Source organism: Prionailurus bengalensis, chromosome C1 (genome assembly GCF_016509475.1).
Source record: "Prionailurus bengalensis isolate Pbe53 chromosome C1, Fcat_Pben_1.1_paternal_pri, whole genome shotgun sequence".
Lineage (NCBI taxonomy): Eukaryota > Metazoa > Chordata > Mammalia > Carnivora > Felidae > Prionailurus > Prionailurus bengalensis.
Window position 1 is genome coordinate 183,971,820 of NC_057345.1, and position 27,660 is coordinate 183,999,479.

Sequence of the window (27,660 nt, forward strand, 5' to 3'; positions counted from 1 at the left end):
GCCAGGCGCCCCTCCACCTAATCTTAATATTCATGGTAAAATGTTTCAAGCCTGATTTTAAAATAGAAATACATTAATCAAAGCCCTAAGAACTTGAACATTGGAGAAAAATTTTTTTGAGTATTATCTTAGTTTTAGGTTGTTTTTAGATGTGAACCTTATAGTCTGAATGCCTTAACCAAGTTATTGGTGAAAATTATCATGATAAAATTGAAAACAACAACTGCTTAATAAGAAAAGCATGAACCAACATTTATTGAGAGCCTATCATGTCTCAGGCTTTTCTTTATTTATGAGAGAGCATGTGAGCGGGGAAGAAGAGCAGAGGGAGAGAGAGGGAGAATCTTAAATAGGTTCAGGGCAGAGCCCAATGTGGGGCTTGAACCCATGACCCTTGGCCAAAATGAAGAGTCAGAGGCTCAACTGACTGAGCCACCCAGGTGCCCCTGGAAATTATTTTTGAAAGAAAACCTTTGAGAGCGTACATCTTTGCTTGATGTTTAAAAATAGAAAGTTCTGTATCTTGTCTTCTAGAGTTGGTAGCTATTTAGATCTTTTCTCTCAACATTTTTGCTAGTGACATTTTCATATGTATCTTAAAAACCCTGGTAAAAGTATGTACCCTTCCTTGTGTCCGTTTCTAGAACAAAATTCTATAGGTTTTCAGAGCCTATGAATTGGCATCCTTTGTAATATTCTTAGATCCTTAAAGAAAAAGTATTTCAAATGTTACAGGTAAAAAGTTTTAAGGAAGTGTAATGTTGAGGAAGATGTGGGGAAAAATATTCTTTGTTGTTGCTGTTGGAAGTATAAAATGGTACAACTTCCTGTGGAAGACAGTTTAATACCTATCATTTCACCCCACAGTTGTACTTCTAGGACTTTCTCCTTCAGATATACTAGCTTATACATATGACATGTTTACAAGATTACTTATTGAAGTATTGCTTGTTAATAGCGAAAGACTGGAAGTAAGCAAAATTTCATCAATAAGACACTAGCTAAGTATATCATGGTGTATTCATGGTTTGGAATACTGCTCGAACATATGTATATAGTATATACATACATATGTATGTGTGTATTATTAGGTTAAAACAACCAAGGCTCAGAAGAGTATACATAATATTTTATTATTTGTAGAAGGGGTAAGAGAATAAAAAATATATCCCTATGTGAGTACATATAGATATTTTTCACTTATAATGCATAGAATGTCTCTATCATGGATAATAATAATATAATAATAATGGCAACATTATTTTTGAGGAGGGAAACCAGGTGACTGGGAAATTTTCCACTTTACCCTTTTGTATCTTAAGAGTAATGTGAATGTGGGACACCTGGTGGCTTAGTCAGTTGGGCAGCCTGCTTGGGCTCATGTCATGATCTCATGGTTTGTAAGTTCGAGCACCACATTGGGGTGTGTCAGCTGTGCTGACAGCTCAGAGCCTGGAGCCTGGTTTGGATTTCGTGTCACCCTCTCTCTCTGCCCCTCTCCCACTTGCGCTCTGTCTCTCAAACATAAAAATAAACATTAAAAATAAAGAATAATGTGAATGTGCTACCAATTCAAAATCATTTAATGAACATTTCATTTTCAACAAAAGTGAAGGTAGAGAAAGGATGATCTTTTCAACAAATGGCACTGGAGCAGTTGGATATCCATATGCAAAACCAAAAAACCTTTGATCCATACCTCACACTATATATAAAAATTAAAATGCATCAGAGTCCTAAATGTAAAATCTTAAACTGTAAAACTTGTAGAAGAAAATGTAGGAGGAAATCTTTGTTATCTTGGATTACTCAGAGATATCTTAGATTTGACATCAAAAGCATGATCCCTAAAGGGGGGAAAAATGGATGCACTGACACCTTATGCTCTTTAAAGTGTTAAGAGAATGAAGACACAAGCTATAGACTGGGAGAAAATATTTGCAAATCACATATCTGATAAAGGCATTGTCTCCAGAATGTATTAAACTCTTAAAACTCATTAAGAAGAAAACAACTCCATGGAGCACGTGAGGGGCTCAGTTGGTTAAGCGTCTGACTTCGTCTCAGGTCATGGCCTCATGATTTGTGAGTTCAAGCCCCGAGTTGAGCTCTGAGCTGATAGCTGGGAGCCTGGAGCCTGCTTTGGATTCTCTGTCTCTCTCACTGCCCCTCCCCTGCTTACGCGTGTGCTCTCTCAAAAATAAATAAACATTAAAAAAAAATAAAGGTTACAAAAAAGAAAACTCAAAAAAAAAAGATATTTGGATGATAAATAAGTAGTTGAAAAGATGTTAAACATCAGTCATTAGGGAAATGCAAATTAAAACTGCAGTGAGATACACATCTATTAGAATGTATAAAACTGAAAAACTGTTCATACCAAGTATTAGTGAGAATGTAGAACAACTGGAACTCTCATAACACTGCTGAAGGGAATGTCAGATGGTATAACCGCTCTGAAAAATGCTTTGGTAGTTTCTTTAAAAATAAAACACTACGTATAACCCAGCCATTCCGCTTCTAAGCAAAGATAAATGAAAGCATATGTCTACCCAAGACTTGTACACAGCTCTTCACAGCAGCTTATATCTTAAAGCCGGAAGCAACTCAAGTGTTCAGAAGGTGAATGGATAAGTAAACTGTGGTATGTTCTACAATACAACACTCTTCAGCAACAGAAAGGATTGAACTACTGCTACATCAAAATTAATCTCAAAATAATTATGCTGAGTGAAAGAAGCCATACAAAAAAAAGAGTACATACAATATAATTCCATTTATATAAAATTCTAGGAAAAAAAACTATTGTGACAGAAAACAGATTAGTTGTGTGGAGGTGTGGGAACAAGGAGAGACAGAAAGGAGAGATTACACAAAGGCATGAGGGAACTTTTTTTTTTTTTAATGTTTATTTATTTTTGAGAGAGAGAGTATGAGGGAGAAGCAGAGCGAGAGACACAGAATCTGAAGCAGGCTCCAGGCTCTGAGCTGTCAGCACAGAGTCCACTGCAGGCTGTAACCCACCAAACTTGAGATCAGGACCTGAGCTGAAGTCAGATTCTCAACGGACTGAGCCACTCAGGCGCCCCCATGAGGGAAATTTTGAGACGATGGAAATGGCTTATCTTGATTATGGCTTCAAGAGCTTATACACTCTTGAAGTCAGAACTATACTTTAAATATACACAGCTTCTTGCAGGTCATTTTTACCTCGGTAATGCTGATAAAAAAGAATAGTGTGAATGTATTACCTATACAAAAGTTAATTATATTAAAACGTTTAACATTTTTAAAATGACAGAACTGTAGAGATTGAGAACAAATTATTGGTTGCCGCAGGACCGGGGATGGGTTTGGGAGAGTGTGTATATACACAAAGAAGTAGCATATGTGAATTCTTCTGTGGTGATGGAACGGTTCTGATTGTGATTGTGATGGTTCATGAATAATGTGCACGACATCAGATTACATACAGCTATGTGTGCGCTCAGAGATGAATGCAGGTTTTTAAAAAAGTGGTGAAAACTGTGTAAGTTCTGTGGGCCAGTTAATCTAGTGAACAGTAATGCACCAAAGTCAGTTTCCTAATTTTGATGTTGAACTACAGTAGTGTAAGATGTCTCCACACCATTAGGAGCAGGGTGAAGAATACATGGGATTCTTTTCACTACTTTTGCAACATCCTGTGAATCTAATTATTTCAAAAATTTTTAAAAATAATATTTAAAATACTGTGATCATTTGAATGTGTAGAAAAAAGAAAAGTATTTCAAGGATATAAAATTCTCATACTTCTAATTAGGATGCATTCTTCTATAACAGTATTTTCTTGACGCTACTTATTCATCTTGGCTTTTGTTATATTCTTTCAGTTGTTATACAGTAAAACCTTGGATTGTTCTGCGAGTGCTCTGCAAGACAAGCAAACATTTCTAAAAATTTTAACTTGATAAAGGAGCGATGTCTTGCAATATGAGTAGTGTGTGACGCCAGACATCACATGATCACAACTGGGCTGATGGTTCTTGAAATTTGCTTTGAGGGGCGCTTGGGTGGCTCAGTTGGTTAAGCGGCCGACTTCAGCTCAGGTCACGATCTCGCGGTCCGTGAGTTCGAGCCCCGCATCGGGCTCTGGGCTGATGGCTCAGAGCCTGGAGCCTGCTTCCGATTCTCTCCCTCTCTCTCTGCCCCTCCCCCGTTCATGCTCTGTCTCTCTCTGTCTCAAAAATAAATAAACGTTAAAAAAAAAATTTTTTTTTAATTGCTTTGATACACAAGTGCTTTGGGTTACAAACATATTTCCAGAATGAATTATGCTCTCAAACCAAGGTTTTGCTGTATTTTTAAATTCCAGGATAATCAGTCCACCACCCCAACCATTTTACATCTAACCTTCATAGTCTTATCTCCTTTATCACTTACCCTGTATTTTCATGGAGATTGACATATATTAGGTTTGCTCATGTTTATTCACACAAATTTTTTTTTTTTTTGCTTTGTAGTTTTCTTTAAAGGGAAAAGTAGCTAATAAAGTTGTTTTTTTTATTATAGTGGATGAGCATATTTAATTAAACATTTTAAGTTTGGTGTCCAAATTGCTTTTTCTTATTCTAATTGCTAATTTATAGTGCTTTGGACAAATTATTTATCATTCCTTGTTTTCTACTAAGGTGAAATCCATTCTTGAAAAGAATGAAGAGGAGCTCTCCCGAGCAGTGAAGTGTCGTGATGCAGCCCTAAAAGAGAGTCAGAAGTTGAAAGGGGACCTTGAGGCTTTGGAGGACAGAGAGAGCAAGAAGGCAAGGCATCAATCCTTTTTGAAAGTTTGTTATTGAAATGAGGTGCTTAAGAAATCTTGCGCAAGTCGTATTCCTTCATTTCTTGTTACCTTTGGTAAGAACAAGGATTGATAAGAGGAGCTTTTTTTTTTTTTTAAGATAACTTTAGAAGAGCTGTAAAATATTTTCCTTAAAAGTACATGATTTAATTCCCAATTTTTTTTGTTTTTGTTTTTCATTATTTTTTTAAACGTTTATTTTTGAGAGAGCACACGAGAGCAGGGGAGGGGCAGAGAGAAAGGGAGACAGGATCCAAAGCAGGCTCCACCCTGACAGCAGACAGCCCCACTTGGGGCTCTGACGCATGAACTATGAGACCATGACGTGAACCACAGTTGGACGCTTAACAAACTGAACCACCCAGGTGCTCCTGTTTTCGTTTGAGAGAGAGAGAGAGCACGTGCACACAAGCAGGAGAGAGGGGCAGAGGAAGAGAGCAGGAGAATCTTAAGCAGGCTCCACACTCAATAGAGCCTGATGCAAGGCTCGATCCTGCAACAGTGGGCTCCTTACCTGAGCCGAGATCAAGAGTCAGACATTCAACCGATTGAGCCACCCAGGCGCTGCTAACTGCTGTTGGTTTTGGTATTTTATTTTATTTTATTTTATTTTATTTTATTTTATTTTATTTTTATTTTATTTTTATTTTATTTTATTTTATTTATGAAAGAAAGAAAGAAAGAAAGAAAGAAAGAAAGAAAGAAAGAAAGAAAGAAAAAAAAAGAGAAAAGAAAAGAAAAGAAAAGAAAAGAAAAGAAAAGAAAAGAAAAGAAAAGAAAAGAAAAGAAAGCAAGCGAGCACAGGCTGGGGAGAGCCAGAGCGAAAGGGAGAGAGAGTATCTGAAATGTGCTCTGCCTTGACAGCAGGGAGCCCAGTGCGGGGCTCACACTCAGAAACTATGAGATCATGACCTGAGCCAAAGTCAGACGCTTAACCAACTGAGCTACTCAGGCACCCCCCAGTGTTTTTTTAACTTCTAGTCTTGAAAGTCCTAATGTTTTCTATTGAAAATCATCTGACCTTGGTAACAGTAATCTTCCTACTATGTGTAACTAACATGTTCCTGATTCTGATGGGCTTCAGGTATGTTCTCTTCTGTCCCAAGATAACTGATCAGGGCCAGAGCAGACCAGCCTGGGAACACATCTAGAACCAGGAAGTTGTTGATCCCATTGTCTGCAGTTAATACAGATGTTATGACATGACAAAAGTTGGGAAGTGCTGCAGAGTTCTCCACAGGGTGGCGGTGGGGGGCGGGGGCTAGTTTTCTTTTCTCAAAGTCACAATAACTTAAGATCTTAACAATAAAATAAAATATGCTTCAATTATTCCTCTTAGCATTTTGCCATGCTTGGTTTCCATATTCTTGCCTAGAAGTAATGGGACCCAGCAGCAGTGGAATAAGGAGAAAGGATCAAATATCTTTGTATTGTTTCATTTTCTGTTAGGTGGGAAACTTTCAGAGACAACTGGCAGAGGCTAAAGAAGACAACTGCAAAGTTACAATTATGTTGGAAAATGTGCTGGCTTCTCACAGTAAGATGCAAGGTGCTCTGGAAAAAGTACAAATAGAGCTTGGGCGGAGGGATTCAGAGATTGCAGGCCTCAAGAAAGAAAGGTACTGGAGATTTTTTTTTTTTTTTTTTTTTTTGTCTTTGTGCATGTAATGGAGCATGTCTGCTCCATAATAGTAAGGAGTGGCATGCAGTCAAGAAACAAAGTCACTTCATTTTTTAAGTTTATTTATTAATGTTTGTTTATTTATTTTGAGACCGCAAAAGCATGTGAGCAGAGGCGGGGGGTGGGGTGCAGAAAGAGAGAGAGAAAGAAAGAAAGAGAGAGAGAGAGAGAGAGAGAATCCCAAGCAGCCTCCGTACTGTCAGTGCAGAGCCCGACGTGGGGCTCAAACACATGAACTGTGAGATCATGACCTGAGCTAAATCCAAGAGTCAGATGCTTAACTAACTGAGCCACCCAGGCACCGCGAGAAACAAAGTCACTTTAAAATAAAGATCTAGCCCCTGTTTGGGGAAACATCTTAGGAACTTGACTGGAAAGCAAGGGATTTTGGTGAATGCACTAACCTCTGCCTCTAGACTTCCCAACCTGCTCTTCCCTGTAGATCCTGTACCTGAGCTGCGGCCTCCAGCGGGGTTCCCAGCCTGTAGCCCAGCCATCCCTGCTGCAGACTGCCTGCTCCCACAGCCCACACCCCTCTGTCCTGGCCATTTCTTCCGCCTAATGGGGTTTTGTGCTATTCGATGTTCTTTGTAAACCAAAGTTCTTATTTGTATAGTCTTTATTCAAGGGGAGATTTTTGTTTGAAATCAAGGACCTCCCTTCAGTCCTGAACAGGTTTTTCCCCCAATTCCAACCCAAAGTTTTACATATTTCCCTCTCCCTATTTTACTACTCACTAAATGTATGAATCTGACAGTTCACCCCCTTTACTATGTTGCTCTCTAAAAGTCCTCTATTTTAGCTTGACATTTCAGAAGTGGTGAAATGTAGACCTATTCAGTAAAACATGGTATTATAAAAAAGTAAAGATCTAGAAAATTAGGGAGTATCTGGAAGTAGAAATAAACATGACTTTCAAAAATTCAAAATTCCCATATTTTGTAATGATGTAAAGGAGTATGTATTCTAGAAATTCATGTGCTATATTACTGCTACCCTTTAAACCTGTCCTTGGGTCTGCAGACTAGTAATTATCTAGATAATTGAAGCTCCGTGCCTAGTTGAGTTTGAATTATCTTTATTAGTATCCTTTTTAAAGATTAATATTTTTAGATGAATCATTCTGAGACCTACTTCTAGCCATGTTTTAGAAGTAAACTCCCAGGCGCCTAGGTGGCTCAGTTGGTTAAGCAGCTGACTTCGGCTCAGGTCATGATCTCGCAGTCCGTGGGTTCAAGCCCCGTGTCGGGCTCTGTGCTGACAGCTCAGAGCCTGGAGCCTGTTTCAGATTCTGTGTCTCCCTCTCTCTGACGCTCCCCCGTTCATGCTTTCTCTCTGTCTCAAAAATAAATAAACGTTAAAAAAATTTTTTTTTAAAAAGAAGTAAACTCCTTCTTTGAAAGTTTCAAGTTGCATAAAAGTTTCCCCTTGAGGTTAATGAGCAAATGGTTTCAGTTTAACGGGTCCTCTGAAATATACTGTGATGAGTGTATTAGTGCTTATTGTCTCTCTGCTATGGGAGAACAGGTGCCAGTTTTATATTCTCCATTGTGCTTATCTTTGTTTTTTGCATATTATAAACGTGTATTGCCTCTGAACATAAAAAAGTCAAGGGGATGGTACTGAAAATTGTTCACCATTCACAATAAGATTCTGGGTAGCTAGTGTATTTAGAAGCAAAATCTCAACAGCAGGCCCATCCATCTAGAAGCAATATATTTTTGTACTGGTGATATATGTATATAGTATAAAATTACCAGCTCATAAGTTAGTCATTGACAAGTATTGATAGCTAATGTATCAATCCAAATTGAATCATAGATGGGACAAAAAAAATTTTTTTTTGATGTTTATTTTTAAGAGCGAGAGAGAGATAGCATGAGCAGGGGTGGGGCAGAGAGAGAGGGAGACACAAAATCCCAAGCAGGCTCCAGGCTTTGAGCTGTCAGCACAGAGCCTGACGTGGAGCTCAAAATCACAAACCATGAGATCATGACCTGAGTGGAAGTCAGACGTTCAACTGACTGAGCCACCCAGGCGTAGATGGGACAACTTTTTAATCCTTGGGAGTCTTAGTTTCTTAACCTGAAGCTGAGGCTACTAATTGTCACCTGCCAACTCTAAGGTATTCTGAGCATCTGTAGTTCATCACATATGCTATTTGAGCTTCTTGGAAGAAGAGTGCCCTGTAGCTCCCAGTGGTATCCTTCCTAGATGGTTCTTTTCTGTAGTCACTCTTTCTGTGTCTCCCATTTTCAGGGCTCTAAATCAACAGAGGGTGCAGAAGCTGGAGGCAGAAGTGGACCAGTGGCAGGCGAGAATGCTTGTTGTGGATGCCCAGCACAACAGTGAGGTAAAGGCCATTATTATAGATGAGAATATTGATATTTTTGGTTTTATTGGGACATTGCTCTTTTAGGAAAATGGGGTAAGTAATCAGGTAAATCTCCTTTTCATTCAAGTCTGAGTTATGTTTACAAATGGGAAGTGGGCCTGCAACCTTACAGTGAGTCATTTATTGGCAAACCAGGGCCACAATTATGCCTAATTCTCTCTCTGGTATAGTTTACTTCTTTTTACTTATTAATGCATAAATGATTGCAGAAGTTAAAGGGCTTAGGGAATAATTTGTAATTTAAGTCAGAAGTAGGTGGAGTGACCCCACTATTAATAAGGAGACACACTTACATGTGTGTGCTCATGGATATATGCACACATGAATTTATAAGTATATATGCACATATATTAAAAAGTCTTTGATATTTCATATAAATAAGCTTTTCTGGAAGGACATACAAGGAACAATTTCCAGTTCTTCTCTCTTTAGGTAGTGACACCAGAAGTTATAAGATTGGAAAGGGGAATTTACTTTAAAATTTTTTTTTTTTCTGAAATTTATTGACAAATTGGTTTCCATACAACACCCAGTGCTCATCCCAAAAGGTGCCCTCCTCAATACCCATCACCCACCCTCTCCTCCCTCCCACCCCCCATCAACCCTCGGTTTGTTCTCAGTTTTTAACAGTCTCTTATGCTTTGGCTCTCTCCCATTCTAACCTCTTTTTTTTTTTTTTCCTTCCCCTCCCCCATGGGTTCCTGTTAAGTTTCTCAGGATCCACATAAGAGTGAGACCATATGGTATCTGTCTTTCTCTGTATGGCTTATTTCACTTAGCATCACACTCTCCAGTTCCATCCACGTTGCTACAAAAGGCCATATTTCATTTTTTCTCATTGCCATGTAATATTCCATTGTGTATATAAACCACAATTTCTTTATCCATTCATCAGTTGATGGACATTTAGGCTCTTTCCATAATTTGGCTATTGTTGAGAGTGCTGCTATGAACATTGGGGTACAAGTGGCCCTATGCATCAGTGCTCCTGTATCCCTTGGATAAATTCCTAGCAGTGCTATTGCTGGGTCATAGGGTAGGTCTATTTTTAATTTTCTGAGGAACCTCCACACTGCTTTCCAGAGCGGCTGCACCAATTTGCATTCCCAAAAATTTTTAAGGGGCACCTTGGTGGCGCAGTCGGTTAAGCGTCCGACTTCAGCCAGGTCACGATCTCGCGGTCCGTGAGTTCAAGCCCCGCGTCAGTCTCTGGGCTGATGGCTCGGAGCCTGGAGCCTGTTTCTGATTCTGTGTCTCCCTCTCTCTCTGCCCCTCCCCCGTTCATGCTCTGTCTCTCTCTGTCCCAAAAATAAATAAACGTTGAAAAAAAAATTAAAAAAATAAATAAAAATTTTAAAATAAATAAGTTGGTTCTATTTTTCAAAGCTCATAGTAATCAGCAGAGCTTGCTTTTCCCGTTGCTTTGTCTAAGCAGTGTCTGCAGTAAATTCTCGCATCTATATCCCAGGCATCTGGAATCTTTAGTTCTGGTTCCATCCAGTTATTGTCTCAATGGCATTTGATGAAAAGGTTTAAGGAGTGAGTATATAGTGTTACCGACTTCTTGAATCTATCTGTGACAGTAGAATTAAAGAGCGCCTTCTCTCTTTCAGATGGAGCCTCTACAGAAAGCTCTAGATGTAGCTAGAGAAGACAACAGGAAACTGGCTATGAGCCTGGAGCAAGCTCTCCAGACAAATAATCATCTACAAACAAAGCTTGATCATGTGCAAGAGAAATTGGAAAACAAAGAACTTGAGCGACAAAATTTGGAAACCTTCAAGTAAGGGCAGTAGAGTCACAGTGAAATTAGGGAAGAGCCTCTGGGAGAGTTACGTCCGGCTCACTTACCTAAACTGGTTAGGGGCGCCTGGGTGGCTCAGCTGGTTGGGTGTCCAACTTCAGCTCAGGTCATGATCTCAAAGTTTGTGAGTTGGAGCCCCGCGTGGGGCTCTGTGCTGACAGCTCAGAGCCTGGAGCCTGCTTCAGATTCTGTGTCTCCCTCTCTCTCTGCCCCTCCCCACTCATGCTCTGTCTCTCTGTCTTAAAAATAAATAAAAACATTTAAAAAAAAATTTTTTTTTAAATGCTCATCTTCTGGGGCGCCTGGGTGGTGCAGTTGGTTAAGCGCCGACTTCAGCCAGGTCACGATCTCGCGGTCCGGGAGTTCGAGCCCCGCGTCAGGCTCTGGGCTGATGGCTCAGAGCCTGGAGCCTGTTTCCGATTCTGTGTCTCCCTCTCTCACTGCCCCTCCCCCGTTCATGCTCTGTCTCTCTCTGTCCCAAAATAATAAATAAACGTTGAAAAAAAAAATTTTTTTAAAAAATAAAATGCTCATCTTCTGCGTGGAACTAGTACTCCAGCAGAACTGTGTTAGGAACCAGGCATCCTGAGCAGCAGCAGCCGCCAGCAGGCTGGGAAATGCTCATGTGAATCTCCTTTTCAGCTCTCCCTTCATCTGGTGTCAAGCTGCTGCTCCACATGAAGGTAAAGCCAACATTTAAAGAATGTTGTATGTTTCTGCCAAGCCTTTTCTATCAAAAGCTAATGTGTCCTTTAGAAGCATGATTTGGAAAAGGAATAGCCTCAGCCTGGATGGGAAGAACCCATGGAGGAGTGGGATGACTCCACCCAGGCAGATCTTTAGCCATTGTTTTCCTTTTGGGCCTAAGATTAGGTCAAACGCATCAAGTTCAAGTCAGGCCACCAGAGTTTTTTGTAAACTGCACCTTGGTAAATAGGATTTAGATATAAATAACGTTCCATGAAAACTTTTACCCAAGGGAAATGCAGTGTGCACATAGACCTTTATGCCTTTCAGGTCATGAACATACGGATATGAGGAAGGTATAAGCTAAAGCAGAGAAGGCATTTTTTCCTGTCCATGAGCTGCAAATTTTATCTAGTGAAATGTTGCTGGCTCAAGACTGGTTGCTGGTTAAAACAAGAGTGTGTGTTTCATTCTTGGTTGGTTTTCTTGATGTTGAAAGACTTTTTGGCTTTTAATGCTACAGGTATATGCTTTTCTTCCCTTTGTGTTAATGGGCTCCAGACCAGTGAGTTTCACCTGGTGCCTGATGTGCTTCTCATGTACATACATGTCATGTCATACCTTCTGGACAGCTGCCCATGATCGTCCAGGCCTTCCTTACCTGCTAAGATGATTTCTAAGAGTGACTTATCTTTTTTTTAAACAGAGAACGGATGACTGAGGAATCCAAAGTGGAAGCAGAAATGCATGCTGAACGCATAGAAGCCCTAAGAAAGCAGTTTCAAACTGAGAGAGAAACGGCAAAGAAGGCAGCGCAACGGGAAATGACTGAGGTATGCAGTCGAGTGACAAAAAGGTTTCTAGATGTGAATCTTTCAAGAGGAGAACCAGTCGCAGGATTTCCAAGAATGGCTACCTACAGCTGTTCTTTGGCCCTTTTCATTCCTCTTTGACCAATAAGCCCAAAGTGATCAAACCATCTCTGTGCTCTTTGTAAATCGAAACACAGAGAGTTTCTGATAGACAGTTCTCTGCCCAGCGAAGGAATGTCTCAATGACAGCTTTTGCATTGGACAGTGATAACTGAGGGCTAGAGGAAGGAAGTGGCCATTGGGAGACATCCAATCATCTGTCCCCTCAGTTCGCTTCACCAGCACCCATCACTCATCTACCTTCTCCTGAGAGGCATGTATGGTCCATGCTCTGGTGCGTGCTACATGACCTTTATTTCATTATGATCTCCTCTTTACAAAAGGAGACAAATAGGGTAAACAGCTGAGGACTTCTGTTGAGTAACTAGAGGCTAGGTACAATCTTGAAGGAATTCAAAGCAAGGGAAAGTTGGGTGATAGAAGAAGAGAAATGAAAGTACACAATTGAGACAGAACCAGCAGGGCTGGGACACCCAGTATAAGGGGATGACCCAAGCTTAGAGAAATGAACAGGATGTGTGACCAAATGAATAGGATTTCTCTCTTGATCAGAGCAGACTTTGGGAAGTGTCTAAGAAAGAGTGGTTAGCTGAGATGGTACCAGCTGACCTTGACTGTCAGAATGGTAGAGGTGAACTTTCCAGTCAAAGTGGAGCCCTGTGAGTTTCTGAGAAAGGGATAGTGCACTGTAAGCACAATTTTAGGAAGGTTAGTCTGGTGGTAGTGGAGAATAGGCAAGAATGAAGGAGAAACAGGAGATATGAAGACTCGAAACCAGAACAGTTACTTTGGGCTTTAGAAGACTAGGGCCAAGCAACATGGCTCAGGTGAAAATAGAAAACAAATCGAAAGGCAATTTTAATAGAAAAATCATTAAACAGACACTAAATGTTGTATCATCAACAAAGAGGAGGGAAGAATTGCAAATTACAAAACACTATGTAAATATTAAAAAGTTAGAAAGAGGGGCGCCTGGGTGGCGCAGTCGGTTAAGCGTCCGACTTCAGCCAGGTCACGATCTCGCGGTCCGTGAGTTCGAGCCCCGCGTCGGGCTCTGGCCTGATGGCTCAGAGCCTGGAGCCTGTTTCGGATTCTGTGTCTCCCTCTCTCTCTGCCCCTCCCCCGTTCATGCTCTGTCTCTCTCTGTCCCCAAAATAAATAAAATAAAACGTTGAAAAAAAAAAAATTAAAAAAAAAAAAGTTAGAAAGAGGGGTGCCTGGGTGGCTCAGTTGGTTAAGTGTCCAACTTTAGCTCAGGTCATAATCTCACAGTTTGTGGGTTCAAACCCCGCGTCAGGCTCTGTGCTGAGAGCTCAGAGCCTGGAGCCTGCTTCAGATTCTGTGTCTCCTCTTTCTGCCCCTCCCCTGCTCACATTCTGTCTCCATCTCTCTCTCAAAAAATGAGTATTTTTTTAAAAAAGTTTTTTAAAGGTTAGAAACAAAATTCTGTGGGAAACAAAAATGTGCCCTGAAATTAAAATTAAAATCAGAGATAGTTGTCAGAATACCTATAAAATGTAGATCCTTTTAACAAGGATCACTGGAGATTGTGACCTTGTGAGGAGACCAAGGGCAGAGTGAGTGTGTGATATCAGGGGTAGGCTCAAGGCATACCACTTAAGAGTCCCAGTTCTGCCTCTTACTAACAATGTGTACATTTTCTGTCTGCAATAATTCCTGAGTCTATTTCCTCAGTCATAAAATGGAAATCATCATAACTACTTTTTGTTTTTAAGTTGGAAAATATATGTAAAGTCATTGTCACAGTGCCCAAACATATTAAATACAAAGTAAGTGATAGTTGTTAGGGCTTACCCAGTTTTGACAAAGCTATGATTAAAATAATGGCAGAACAGCTAACAAGAAGTTAGTTGAGTAGTAATAAAAGACCAGCACTGTGTCATGAAGTTAGTATCAGAAACAATGAGTTCGTGTAGAAAGAAAAGATACAAACAACCTTGCACGTTAAACACTATCACCCATTCAGAATACTGTGTTCTTATCTTCTCCCTTCTCTGCTGCCACCTTTTCCTAAAAATCAAGCAGCACTTATTTAAGGGCACTGGAGGAGGAAGGGAGCTCTGTAAAATGATTTAAGTAATGTTAAAAGATAAACTGAGGCATATTAAACATTTTAAGAGTTTGAGCAAAACTCAATTCGAATCAGGTAGTGTCCAATCTAGCAGATAAAAAGGAGCTTCAAGGAGCTGTACAAAATGAAAGGCTTTCATTCGTGGAAGGGAACAGGAACAACTTGCATTAGGTATAAAAGCAGGTTGGTTGGTTACTGCAAAGTACTTTCCTCTAGGGGATGGCAGGTCTTATACAGGCAGATGACCTAACTGGTACTGATCAAACAATTCCTGATGGACTGGTTTAAGAGTCCGTTTCTGGAATCGCTGAAGCATTAAGTCTCAGTTTGGTGACAGAGAGCTGACTCCATTTTGGGCCTGTTTTTTTTGTTTTTGTTTTTAACAATTTCCCCTCCCCTTTTTAAAGTTTATTTATTTATTTTGAGAGAAAGGGAGAGAGAGAATCGCAAGCAGGCTCTGTACTGTCAGCGTAGAGCCCGATGTGAGCTCCATCTCACGAACCGTGAGATCATGACCTGACCCAAAACAAAGAGACACTTAACCGACTCAGGCACCCTGACAATTCCCCCTTTTGATCAGACTCTCAGCCTGAGAGAGGTCATTAAAGTTTAAGGCATTATCTACTCCCAGCTACTACTCGGGAGTTCTTGAAGTTTTTTTGCTGAATTTCTGTGTGGTATTCATAGGTCATGCTTTTTGTTGATATTCTTTGTGGCATTCACAGGCCATGACATTTTAGATTCACATTTTTTAAGTCAGTCATTCTCTTCATTTCTGTTCTGACGTTCTAGTCTTAGATCATTTGCTTGGTGGTTAGCAACTGTGAACATGTGTTTCAAGGTTTTGAGAGAATACAGCACACTTACGGAGACTACTAAGTTTATTATAAGCATGATAATTCCCAACATCTAGAGTGTCCTTTGGAGCCTTGGTCCCCAAGACCCAAATCAATCAAAAAGTCAAATAAGTGAAGGATTCTGTTGAAGGAGTCCCTTTCTCAAGCCAACTAACTAGCTTAGCTTGTTCAGTGATCTTACATAGCCGAGTCTCAGCCTGCCCAGAAGTGTCCATCTAAGTACAGCATGTGGTGTTGTACACAGAACAAACACCTCTGTGTTCAACTAAAAGATAGGGCTGTCCTGTTATCAGAACAACTTCAGACAGTCTAGTGGTTTTTGTTGGACAGCTGTTACTTTATCAGTAGATTCCGCAGTACCTTCAAGAGTTAAGGAGAGGTTTCTGATGGTATTCCCATTTGTACTTACTCCTAGCCAAGACAGTAGGGATCTGCGAAAGGAAGCGAATTTTGGATTATGAGCGCCTCCTGTAAGTCCTGATTTCAGTCTGTGGCTCAGGATTAGAAAGGCGACAGCCATGAAAGCCAGTAAAATTTACGAGTCTGTAGACCACAGACTGGTTGCCCTTGCCTATGTCCATTTCTTTATACAGAGCTTGGATACAAGATTCCCCTGGTTTGGAGTTTTTAGCCAGAGGCAGAGAAATTGACCCCTAGGAGTAGGGAGTATGATACAATGGAGAGGGGGCAGTTTGGTACAGAGAAACAAGCATTGGAAGTCAGGGAGAAATGTGTGATGGGCAGACCTATAGAATTACCAGCATCGTGGCAAATTCACCAGTTGTTTGGCGGTTACGTTACCCCCTTTGCAATGGCATCATCTTTGCAGGCCAGAGCAAGGCAAAACATGGGGAAAACAATCATAAAGACCTTCAGGATATAAGAATTAGGATAAGGATTGTCAGAGAGAGCAGCAAGAATAGAAAGAAACAAATAATTTTTGATCTGACGTCTTGGGAGGAAGCAGTCTGCCTCAATGTCTGCTACTTGTCAGTTTGATTTTGAGGCCTCTGCAACGTCTTTACATAGGACCACATGTCAGCTGGGGCCTTCTTCAGTTGTGAAATATGCACCCAAGGTTTGATACCTTGTACGGTATCTACTGATACCTACTACAGCAGGGATGTCAGTGGTCAAGAGTACCTAGTAGGCTCCTTCCCGGAAATCTCCCTTTTGCAAAAGTATCAGAGTTTAACAATAGCTGTCTATAAATGATAAAAAACCTTAATATGCTCATGTTTAAAGATCTGATGAGAGTTCATTATAATAGGATTGACAAGGAAATTTGGTTATATCCATGATATACAACATTTGAAGATAAAAACTGAAATTATGACTCATAAAAGGACATATCAGATTTTTAGGAATTTCCTATGTTTTCTAGAACACATATTAATAACACACATTGTACGAATATTATGTAAGGTTTATCATCACTTGACAATGCTTCCCATGTAATTTAGCATACCAAATAAGCCTGATTAGTTTAACATTTCTCTCTTACAAGGTAAGACACAAATCCTTTGAGATTTTCCAAGGACTATCTGGGAAATCTGCAAGTTGCTTTGAGATCAGAAAGACCCCATTTAGAATTTGATTTGGAGAAGTTGTCAAAACATTTGAACATGTGACTAAATAAGATGAAGTATTAGTTAAACTGATAATGGAAAATTTTAAAGGCAAATACAGAAGGTTACATAGTTGTGAACAAAACTTAGCTCTTAATATTGACAAGACTAGGTTTTCTTAACGTAATCACAGACTTAATAAAAGACCATGTGAAGCACGGTAAATTATTGTGCTTAGTTGCAAAATCTTTATCTTTCAGGTAGATTACCCAAAAGGTTAAAAAAACATTTTCATAAAATCTAATCAAGAACAGACCAATAGTCCAAGGAAACTTTGTCCTTATAATGAAGAAAAAAAAAAAAACAAATTCTAATTTTGCACCAAATTCATTCCTTAGAAACTTGAATAAACCAATTCTAACTTAGCCACCTTGACCACACAGAAAATTCCTTTCTTAAGATTCCTTTTCCACAAATCTTCAATTTTTTCTTTTATCCATTCAGATTTTGTTTTGTGTCTTTTCCTCTTTCTCATTCTAGAACAGTCCGTCATTTACTTACTACTTTTCATACACAGTTGTTTCCTTTCACCCTTGTTATTTCAAAGTAATTATAATTACATATATTGATTAGAATTCTTAACCCTTACAATCCTCATATCTAGTAAAACCTAGGAAGTAAGCAGTTGTGGAGTGTGTTACACTAACATTCTGTGGGTTGGCCAGTCTGTAAATCCATTAATTTCTAGAAGTCTATTCTTCCTCATAGTAAACTTCTAATGTAGCACAAAACAGCTTTACTCACAGACCCAAATACCTTTAGTTCCTCTGTGAAAGGAAGCCAAAAGTGGATAAACCTGTGTTTAGTTATGTTTTGGTATTTTCTTACTTGGAATTGATCTAGATATTCAGTGAGTACCCATCATTTCATTTATTTTAGTGTGATTTAAAAGTTTTCAAAAAGATTTTGGAAACTTATCCTCCATTTAACAATTACATTTAGATTACTCATGAAAATTTTATGAGACATGAAATCAGCTAACCATGATCTTAAATTATCTTTCTTGCCGACAAATTCTGTGACAGACATAGATAAGCTTCTTTGACTTTTAGTAAACCTGGGTAAAATGGAAGTATTACAGCTAATGTTGATAATTCTTAAGACATGGATGTTTTAATTAAAAGGTAGCTTCAGGGGCACCTGGGTGGTTTAGTCGATTAAGCATCCAACTTCAGTTCAGGTCTTAATCTCACAGTTGGTGAGTTCAAGCCCCGCATTGTGCTGTCTGCTGTCAGCACAGAGTCTGCTTCAGATCCTTTGTCCCCTTCTCTCTCTGCCCCTCCCCTGCTCAGGCACTCTCTGTCACACACACACACACACACACAAAATTAAAGAAGGAAAAAGGTAGCTTAAGTTCATTGTTTGATTTGTTGATGATTATCCTAGGTCATGTGAACTTGAAAATCATATGGGTTACATTTTCTATTTCTTAGAGAACACTGAATACGTATAAATACTTGTTTGTCTTTAAACCAATTAAATAGAGCTCTTTACAAAGTCATTTTGGCAATACCATTCAAAGGTAGGAAAAAAGTAATATGTATAAAAGACATAAACATACAAACAGGTCTTACAGGTTTCATTTTATAATTTTAGTCTTGAGACGGGTACAATACTGCAAAACTCACTAGTTTATAAAAGAACAGTTAGATCCATATTGTGTTCTTGGCAAATGGAATAAAATTAAGGTCATTTGTTCAGATGGCTAAAGCTTTTAACTAATATTTTTAAAGGTGACTTAAGATTTTCATGGGCCTAGTTTTCCAAATATCTTTTCTCCCTACCCCCCACTCGTACGAATGGTCTTTTCGTTCATGGAGAAGACCAAGTAGAACACTTTTATCTCAAAAGGCACAGAAAAAGGGAACAAAAGCCCCCTTGGTGGAACTTGTATTCTAAGTCCAGATCTTTTACACTATCTGCAAACATTAGATGAATAGAGAGGTTTGGGGATCAGTAAAAAGAACAAGAGGGCTTTGAATTGTTTTTAGAGCTGAATTTCTGTTCTTGTACACTTGATTTATAAGACAAGTACAGTTTTTAATTTCTCAAAGAATTGGGTTGCAACCTTTAATTCGTGGGCTGACCCACTCACCCAACTACATTATCTTTATTTGCTTCTTTACCCCAGGGAGAAGATCTTCAACTAAGGTGGAAGTCAAAAGATTCTTAGGTTCTAGATTCAGAGCTGTGTGTCTGGAATGTCTAGTAAATCCTTCCACAGAGGCTTTAGAATGTTCCTCTTTCTCTCTGGGTACATAGTTTCATCTTAGCTCAGGGGAGAAGACTTTTTTTTTTCCCCTCATCTTCACTCAGACCCAAAGGATCAACAAGCAGGAGGTGAACTGCTGTTGACCAGTAATAGTGCCATCATTGCAGAGAGGAGAAAGGAATTTTTTAAAGTCTCTCAGGCTCTGAATATGGCCATCTTCTGACCATAGAACTCCTTTAAATTCTTTCAGATATCTTGCCAAGTTTCAGCCAGGACAAACAGTAAATATTCCTAGCAGTATTAAACCCTTGAATATAAGAGAGATCCCCAAAGAGCACAAAAGATACTACCCTCCCAAGATCAGAGCCACTCCCAAAGTAACCAAAAGAAAGAGAATTGTGTTGGGGGTCAGTAGGTCCCTAGCCATGAATGGGATGGCACCCCTATTTCTATCCAGCCTCTGACCCGATGGTTGCCTCGCCAGGTTCTCAGGACATAAAGCAAGATAAACAAGAAGGCAGTAGCTGTCCCTGGGTGAGAAAGGATCAACAACCAGTGGGTACCCAAAAGGAGATTCACAAAATACAATTCAAAGATTAATTCTTACAGCTGTTTTTTGCCTATCAATCTGAATTTGGAAAGGAAAGGACAGTGTGAATTTTTTTACTTTCTTCTATCAGCCAGACATCACAGACATCTGAGAAAGCTGACTTTGCTGAGAATTCTCACTCTTTGTTAGCTTCTGCTAAGTTGTCCCAGATCCCATCTGGAGGCTCGTGTTCCAGCATATCTCATTCTAGTCCCCAGAAACCACAGAGAAAGGAAAATAATTTTTCTTTTCCCTTTATGAGGGCTTGGCTTTGCTTTTCTAGAGCACCTTCTCTAGAGCACCTCATACATGGATAAGCATATTTAGGTTAAAAGTTCTCCACTATAGCCATTGTAATTCAAAAAAAAGTTTTATTCACCTGAGACCTCACACTGGAGCGACCCAGTCCAGAAAATGGAAGGCTTAAAGTCTGAAAGCTGCAGAGCCAGGATCCAAGAGAGATGTAACCTGTGGCCTCCAGAGGCAGTGATGGAGCGGGGAGCTCAGTGGGCACTTACACCAGGCAGCTCACTGCTCCTGGGGACCAGTGCTGTCCTTCAGTTTAACAGTTCTGGAATCAGAAAAGTTTTAATATGCCTCAGTTTATCTTTTAAGAGTTTAATTAGAACGCAAATTTGTTCGAATTGGGCATCATCCAGTCTAGCAGATCAAGAGCTCTAAGGAGGTGTACAAAATGAAAGCCTTTTTATAGCAAAAGGGAGCAAGAACAAGTTCTACTAGACAAAAACTTGAGTTGGTTATTGCAGTTTCTTTCCTTTTAGGGGATGACAGGATCAGGCAGATTACCAAACTACTGCTGATCAGGTAATTCCTGATGGACTTGTTTAAGAGTTCATTTCTGGGAAAGCCAAAACCGTAATTCAGTCTCAGTTTGGGACTGAGCATAAGGGACTCCATTTGAAATTGTTGTCTGGTTTTTAACAGTAAGCACTATGCTGTTTTTCCACTAGACAATTTTATTAAAATCTTTAAAAACTAAAAGCAGTATTCTAAAAATATATGCAGTGGTAGTAACTGGCAAGTATTTATAGAAATTACCATATAATTTTCAGTTGTCCAGACATGAGGTCACAAGTGACAGGAAAGAAAAGTTTAATGATCACTGAGAAATTACCATATGCCAGGCTCTGCTTTCTTTCTCTACTTTGTCTTATTTAACTAGGAACCCTATGAAATAGGTTATGTGCATACTTTGCCAATGATGAACCTGAGGCTTAGGGAAGTCGGTTATCCAAAATTACTTGGCTAGTAAGTGCTAAAGCTGGGATTTGAACTGGGGTTGGACTCCAAGGTCGTGCTCTTGAAAAGAGAATGACGAACATTATATATGTTGTGTTCTTTAGTGTTAATAGTTATGAAAACAAAAGATGAAAACCACTGAGAGTGTTGCTCCACAGGTCTTCTTAATCAAACGTCATTATTATTACCTCACTTTCCCTTCTTGTTAAAAGAAAGTTCCAAAGAGAAGGAACTAAGTATGGGGACAGACATACTTACAAGCTTCTCTTAATGAAAGGTAAAAATGATTGAATTTTCCCTTTGTGTTCCACAGCTGAAGAAAGCCCTTGACGAAGCCAACTTCAGATCAGTGGAAGTAACCCGGACCAACCGAGAGCTGCGGCAGAAACTCACAGAGCTGGAGAAGATCCTGAACACTAGCAAGGAGAAAATAAAGAATCAAAAGGCCCAAATTAAGCTCCACTTGTCGACTAAGGCGAATAATACTCAGAATGTAGAGAGGATGAAGGTTGTATGAAAAATGCTAAGTCTCCCTTACTCCCTGTTATCTGATGAGGATCCATGCAGGCTCTGGAAGATAGTTCCAGAGTACTAACAGCAGCATGTGTGCTCCGGGAATTACAGCTACACCTGGGAAGTGGGCAGATTGCAGGGGGATGGACAGACTGTCTTTCTCCAGCAGAGACAGACACTGCTGTGTCAATGTTTGATTTCTCTTCAGCTGCCATGTCACCTTCTGGCCCCCCATCTGCCTCTCCCACAGTGATCGTACAGGATTTTGCTCTTTCAGGGTCAGTGGGCCAGACGGGAAGGAGAGCCCAGCAGGGGCTGGTAACTGTGGGTCTCATATGGGATTCTCCACTGATCATCTTTCTATGTTATTTCCACATTTACTTTCAGCAAATAGAAACAGAATTGAGGCAAATGGAGCTAATTAAGGATCAGTATCAGAAAAAAAATTATGAACAGGTAGATGATTTCCACAAACTCTATGTTTACTATTCACCTAAAATCTCACACTTGGACAGGTTCACCAACTGCTTCTCTCTTTGTGCCCTCCCAGTCACTGAGTATCCAGAAATTTGTATCTGAAATGACTAACCTACAGAAAGAGATGCAGCTGTTGGCCAAGAGCCAGTATGAGACCTCAGCACGGAATAAACAGCAAGAGCTGCGCCTGGAGGCAGAGCGGAAAGTAAGGCAGGAACTGGAGAACCGGTGCCAGGTAAAAAGTTCCCTCAGGTTCATCTCAGATTATCAGCAAGTGACACGTACCGAAACCCACCATCAGAGCATCTACGTTTTCTAGATTCTGTAGAAGAAACATAAGTCTACAAGTAGGAAGAAGCCTATAGCTTTGAATGTGACCCATGTTCTCAATTTTCAACTTAATAAGATATTCATTCTTAACAGCTACAGCTCACATATGCAAAATACTGGTTATTAAAGACTTCTGAACTGAATTTCATAGTCTTTCAGGCACTTTACACCCCTTGCTTCTTCCCTGAAGCTTAGATACACCTGTTGCTATGACAGGATTTTTAGCTCTTCCCAGCCTCTGGAAAAGCATAACATTTTATCACTGCAAAAGGACTTCAAGAGATCATTAAGCCCTTGCTTTCTAGCAGAAATTGTCTCCAATGAAAAAGTATTCCTTCCGTCCTGGAAAGAGCTATTAATCACTTTTTCTTCAGGAGAATCCATAAATCAAAATCTATGATCATATACATCTGTGGATACTACTAACACTTTTCATCTTATATTATGGTGGCACCTGAAGTTAGAAAGTGTACTCCATCATGCTTTCATAATTTGATTGCCCATTTAGAACAATATGGAAGCTCTTTGTTCCATATGGGACTGTGGGAATTTGTAAAAATCTTTGTATCACGTTTTCAGGAATTGGAAGAAACCATCAGACACCTAAAGAAATGCAAAGAGGCAACAGAGCATAAACTCAAAGAAGCCAGTGTGGAATCAGAACAGGTAAGCCAGACCTAGGGACATAAAGACTTAACAAGTTTCCTCACACACAACAATTTTGAAACACTCAAGTCAGAGTAAAATGCCTCGTTAACATGGTTGGGAGCATAACAGGCAAGAACCATTATGACTTACGAAGTATAATCTCCATTATGAAGAATGATTTTTAGGTTGAGACTGTGTCCTGATAAAAGATAACAGAATGCCAAAATACTGATTAAGTCCAAGTCTTTACCACTTAATATAAGAAGGGAAGACCAGCATGTGTGTAGATTTTAATGCATTATTACTCAACATCACTAATAAAAGTGGAAGCTCTTTGTTCAGTCAATAAAAAAGTTAAGTAGGCCTTATTTTTCTAAGTTTTGTTTTGTTTTTGTTTTTTTTAATTTAGGTAATTTCTACATGCAACGTGGGGCTCAAACTCATGTCCCTGAGATTGAGAATCATATACTCTTCAGACTGAGCCTGTCAGGTCCCCTGAGTAGGCCCTCTTACTTTGTGATTTTCCTTTCTCTAATCTTAAATTGGCCTATTTGAAGGTATTTAAAATTATACATTTTTTAGAGCTGGAAAGGGTCTTTGAAATCATGGTCTGCCACAACCATTCCTCATTTTCCAGATAAGGAAAACAGCTTCTAAGGTATCACAGTGATGTTTTTGTCAGTTGGTCATGATGTGTGTGCCTTTTACAGCCACTAAATTACAAGACAACATGACTGTCATAGTGGGATATTAAAGGGAATATGGACTCAGACACACATGAGTTTGAACACTGTCACATGAGTTTGTCACACTGTGACACAGTGCCCTTAAGGAATTTACATTTACTTCCTTTAACTCATCAGTTACCCCATCTAGAAAAGTCAGGGTATTGAGACTTACCTTTCTGTTGTTCTGTTAGATGGCTCAGAGTAAGTTTCAGTAAACGGTGCCTCCCTTCTCATTTACCAAACAAGAGGAGATAGGATGGATGTACAGGGCCATTTCAAGCCTCTTTCCCTCCACTCCTGGTAAAGAGTGCTGGACACTGCCTTTGGTGGGGGGCAGGGTGTGAGTATCACCGGCATTAGAGTATACAAACAGACCTGGAAAATATTTGAACTTTGTAACTTTCTAAAAGTTAAATGCCAGGGGAGCTCTATTTTTTTTACCTATTTTGTGCCCACACTGTGAACTGGCTGGGCTAGGACAAATACATGGTCGCACGTATTTACTGTGGACCTGTCATATGTTGGGCGCTGTCCTACGTGATGGAGACACAGGGCGAAACAAGCCCGACGAAGTCCCTGCTCTCCTAGATCTTGCCTTCTCCCAGGAAAGACAGAAATACCTCTCAAGACTTGAGAATCAAAAAACGAAAATGCTGTCCATGAAACAAATAATCAAAGGGAAGAAAACAGTCATTTTGCTTTTTATTCTAGAGGATATGTTCTGGAGCTGTTTTGAAGCAACCATTATACCACAGAAAAGCCTGTTGGCCCTACCTTAAAATACCATAGTATCCCAAATACACATAAAAGTGCCAGGCACACAGTAGATATTTGTCAATTAAATGAATACGGAGTCCAGATCATCTTCAAAGGCAGACGACTAGAGGGACCATTTAAGTCAATCTAACAAAGGTGATTTGGAAGTTTGTGCTTAGGAGCTGAAGTCTAAAATATTTTGATGATAAAGGAAATAAAGAGGATGCAACTTACGCTAAGCTGGTTCCGTCTTTTACTAATTCAGTTTACTTTCATAAAGCACAACAGAAAAATCTAGTGTAGGGACTTTGGAGAAGTATTTAGTCTTGGAGAACAGAACTCACAAGTCCCAACCATGGTTTGCACTACCACGTTCACTTGCAGCGCTATCTTACCCCGTCATTCTGATTTTTCCCCGGGGTTCTCTTACCTTAGGTCACGCCCAAGAAATAGGAACAAATGCATGAAAAAGCAACAGGCTTGCAGGCATCCCTCAGCTCTGCATTCAGAAATCTCTCTCATCTGTAGAATGGATATGATGCAAATAGGTACAAGGACCTTGCATTCAGAATTTGGGTCTTAACATCTAGGTAAAAAGTCTCTTGAACCAATACACAAAAAACTGTTTCTTTGTTGTAATGTTTAATGATAACGCTTGTATGTCCAGATAACAGCTAACCTGGAAGAAGCTCATCGCTGGTTTAAGTGCAGGTTCGATGGCCTGCAGCTTGAGCTGACGAGAAACCGGTTGCAGAGGCTTCCCCGAGAAGACGGGTGGATGGAAGAGGTAGGGTATTTGGACATGGCTGTCGTAAGCAATTTTGGATTTGTTCCTTCTCAGATTTCTTTTTCTTCAGCATGGAGCCCATTTCAGGGCTCATACTCACAAACCGTGAGATCATGACCTGAGCCGAAATCAAGTCGGACAGTTAACCGACTGAGCCACCCAGGTGCCCCTGTTCAAATTTCTAATTACAGAAGTTCTCTCTTCATCCAGCTACTCTCCCCACTAATCTGTAGATTTCTTTAAACTGCAAAGAAAACAAATGAATTAAATTTCTTTCTTAAAAGTTCTACATTTCCCAACCTGTCTAGATTAGAACCACTCACCTTGATGAATAAATTATATTCGTAAAGACAAAACGGCCTCAGCTATGCAGTTAGTTTTGCAGTGTCGGGTCTGTTTTCTTTCCAGCAGGACCAAGGTAACAAGCACGACGTGGCATCCAGCCAGTCTGCTCTACATCGGTGGGAGAATAAACAGCGTCTTAGACTTACGCCCAAGAAATGTCATTCTGAACTAGAGAGAGATTGATGCCCTTGACAGAGGCACTTCTTCATCGATAGCTACACCACCATGATTTCCAGAGCCCAGCAATCAGGACTGGCCTTTTCCATAGTCATCAGAATATCAAGTCTTTGATGTGGGCTGAAGATTTTTGGACTTGAGTTTATTCTTTCAGGAACTTGCTGATATCAGTACAGAACCACCCCATCTTTTTTGTCTCTTTCCCCATTTTCCACCCAATAAATTTATATGAATTTGTTGTATGATAGAAGTTACTGTTGTATGATACTTGTCTATTTTTCTAAGTACATTTTATCAAAAAGCATTTAGTGAGGTACTAGATGTACAGCCACTAAATGATAGGATATTTTGTTTCGATAAAATCCCCTAGTCTAACACCCAGTAGATAATCCTTGAAAATGGGATCACCTGGAAAATGGTAAAAACTTTTCCACATAAAAAAAAAAAAATACCCTTTTATGCTGGGTAATTACCAGCACATCTTTAGTAGGATTAGATCTCTTTTCTTTATTTTTTTAAATTGTTTTAAGTAAGTTCTATACCCAGTGTGGGGTTTGAACTCACAAACCCGAGATCAAGAGTCATGTGTTCTACCAACTGAGCCATCCAGGTGCCCCTACAGCTCTATTCTTATATTAGATATCTCAGAGATTGTATTTATAACTTCCTCAGATGTTTACAAATCAAATTATTGTATACAGCAGACTGCTCTGCTCCAGGACTATGCCTGGCCCATGTAGCTCTTCCTTACTATAGTAAGCAATAAATTCAGCTTTATATATATGTATATTTTTTATTTTAGATAGGGAGCAGTAGAGTAGGTAATCCAGACTTAACATAAACAGCTACCATAGTACCTGGCTTTATTCATGTTCAAGTAATGGTAGCTACTGATGATACTATCAGGACCTAAATTGAGTGAGCATTGTGAATTGGAGGGAATATCATTAATAAGACTCTCAGAGGTTGAAGAGCCTACCATTCTTCTTCTGATATAAAAAAGACAAAGCTGAATTTATAGCCTAAACTAAGCCGTAATAATTGAGGGAGAGCTCTGTTGGTCAGGCAGAGTCCTCCCTGATCGGAGCAGACTGCTGATCTTATATAACGTTTGGGGGAAACACGAAGTTCAAGAATCGCAAGACTTTCAGAGACCTTGAGGGTTGGTACCATCTGTAGAAGTGTAGTTATGTGGGTAAGGTTGGTAATTGGCATTCAGGGGGCACCTGTTGGAATGCATCTATTTCTGTGTGTCTGACTTCCAGAGGTGAGGGTTCACTGATTGGCAGGCTGGGAAAAGCCTCCCCAAGTTATCTAACTCCTACAGAATTTATCCCTTTAGAGTCTTCATAAGAAGATAAAGTTATTTTAAGGTACCAGAGAGTCAATCTTGAAATAGTCTAAGCAAGAACCCCACAGAACAGTTCCTTTGTCCTGAATTCCTCATAGGACAAAAGATCCCAATTACTGCGGAGAGATGATCAACCTTATTGGGTTGTAAATACACCGTTCTTGAGTGTTGTCATGACATGACCGTTACTGGCCAAGAATATGTTTATCTTCTTCATCCAGAGCAAGGACATTTTTCTCCACTTGTGTTTTGTTCTCAAAGAGTATCATTATTGATAAAGTCAGTGTAACCTTAAGTCATTTTTTTAGGTTGGCTATACTAAACCTTAGCTTGGGAGAAGTGAATTATAGCATTAGATTGGTGATCATTTCTAGTAAAACCTATATTTAGAACAGCCTGTTTAGAGTGATGAATTTGCTGAAGTGTTTCTATAGTACTTTTATAATGGTCTGCTGTATACTAGGTTCTATTGTGGGCCTGTACTTTCATCTGAAGCTACCAAAACACAGACAAAATATCAACCAGTGGCTTTTAAGACACCAGACATTGTGCAACAAAGAACAGTACTCCCTGA

The 27,660-nt window shown here is 39.7% G+C and overlaps 1 protein-coding gene and 1 non-coding gene across 6 annotated transcripts in view; one reads left to right on the forward strand and one right to left on the reverse strand.

The window, feature by feature from the left end:
• Positions 1-25,985, forward strand: part of CCDC150 (coiled-coil domain containing 150) — a 100,643-nt gene extending 74,658 nt beyond the window's left edge. For 2 of the 5 annotated variants that reach the window (XM_043577371.1, XM_043577374.1), the window contains 11 exons: positions 4,671-4,799; positions 6,287-6,456; positions 8,778-8,871; positions 10,527-10,696; positions 12,111-12,237; positions 21,288-21,482; positions 21,875-21,943; positions 22,038-22,199; positions 22,874-22,960; positions 25,094-25,213; positions 25,622-25,985. In XM_043577371.1, coding sequence (XP_043433306.1) covers positions 4,671-4,799; positions 6,287-6,456; positions 8,778-8,871; positions 10,527-10,696; positions 12,111-12,237; positions 21,288-21,482; positions 21,875-21,943; positions 22,038-22,199; positions 22,874-22,960; positions 25,094-25,213; positions 25,622-25,741 — 1,443 coding nt within the window. In that variant the 3' untranslated portion in view covers positions 25,742-25,985. Of the gene's footprint in view, positions 1-4,670; positions 4,800-6,286; positions 6,457-8,777; positions 8,872-10,526; positions 10,697-12,110; positions 12,238-21,287; positions 21,483-21,695; positions 21,766-21,874; positions 21,944-22,037; positions 22,200-22,873; positions 22,961-25,093; positions 25,214-25,621 lie in introns of those variants that run through there. The other 3 variants (XM_043577373.1, XM_043577375.1, XR_006296897.1) reach the window with 2 other exon arrangements.
• LOC122482348 lies at positions 19,222-19,292 on the reverse strand. The gene has a single exon (XR_006297135.1). It is a non-coding gene; the product is annotated as a small nucleolar RNA SNORD56 (small nucleolar RNA).
• Positions 25,986-27,660: the final 1,675 nt, after the last annotated feature.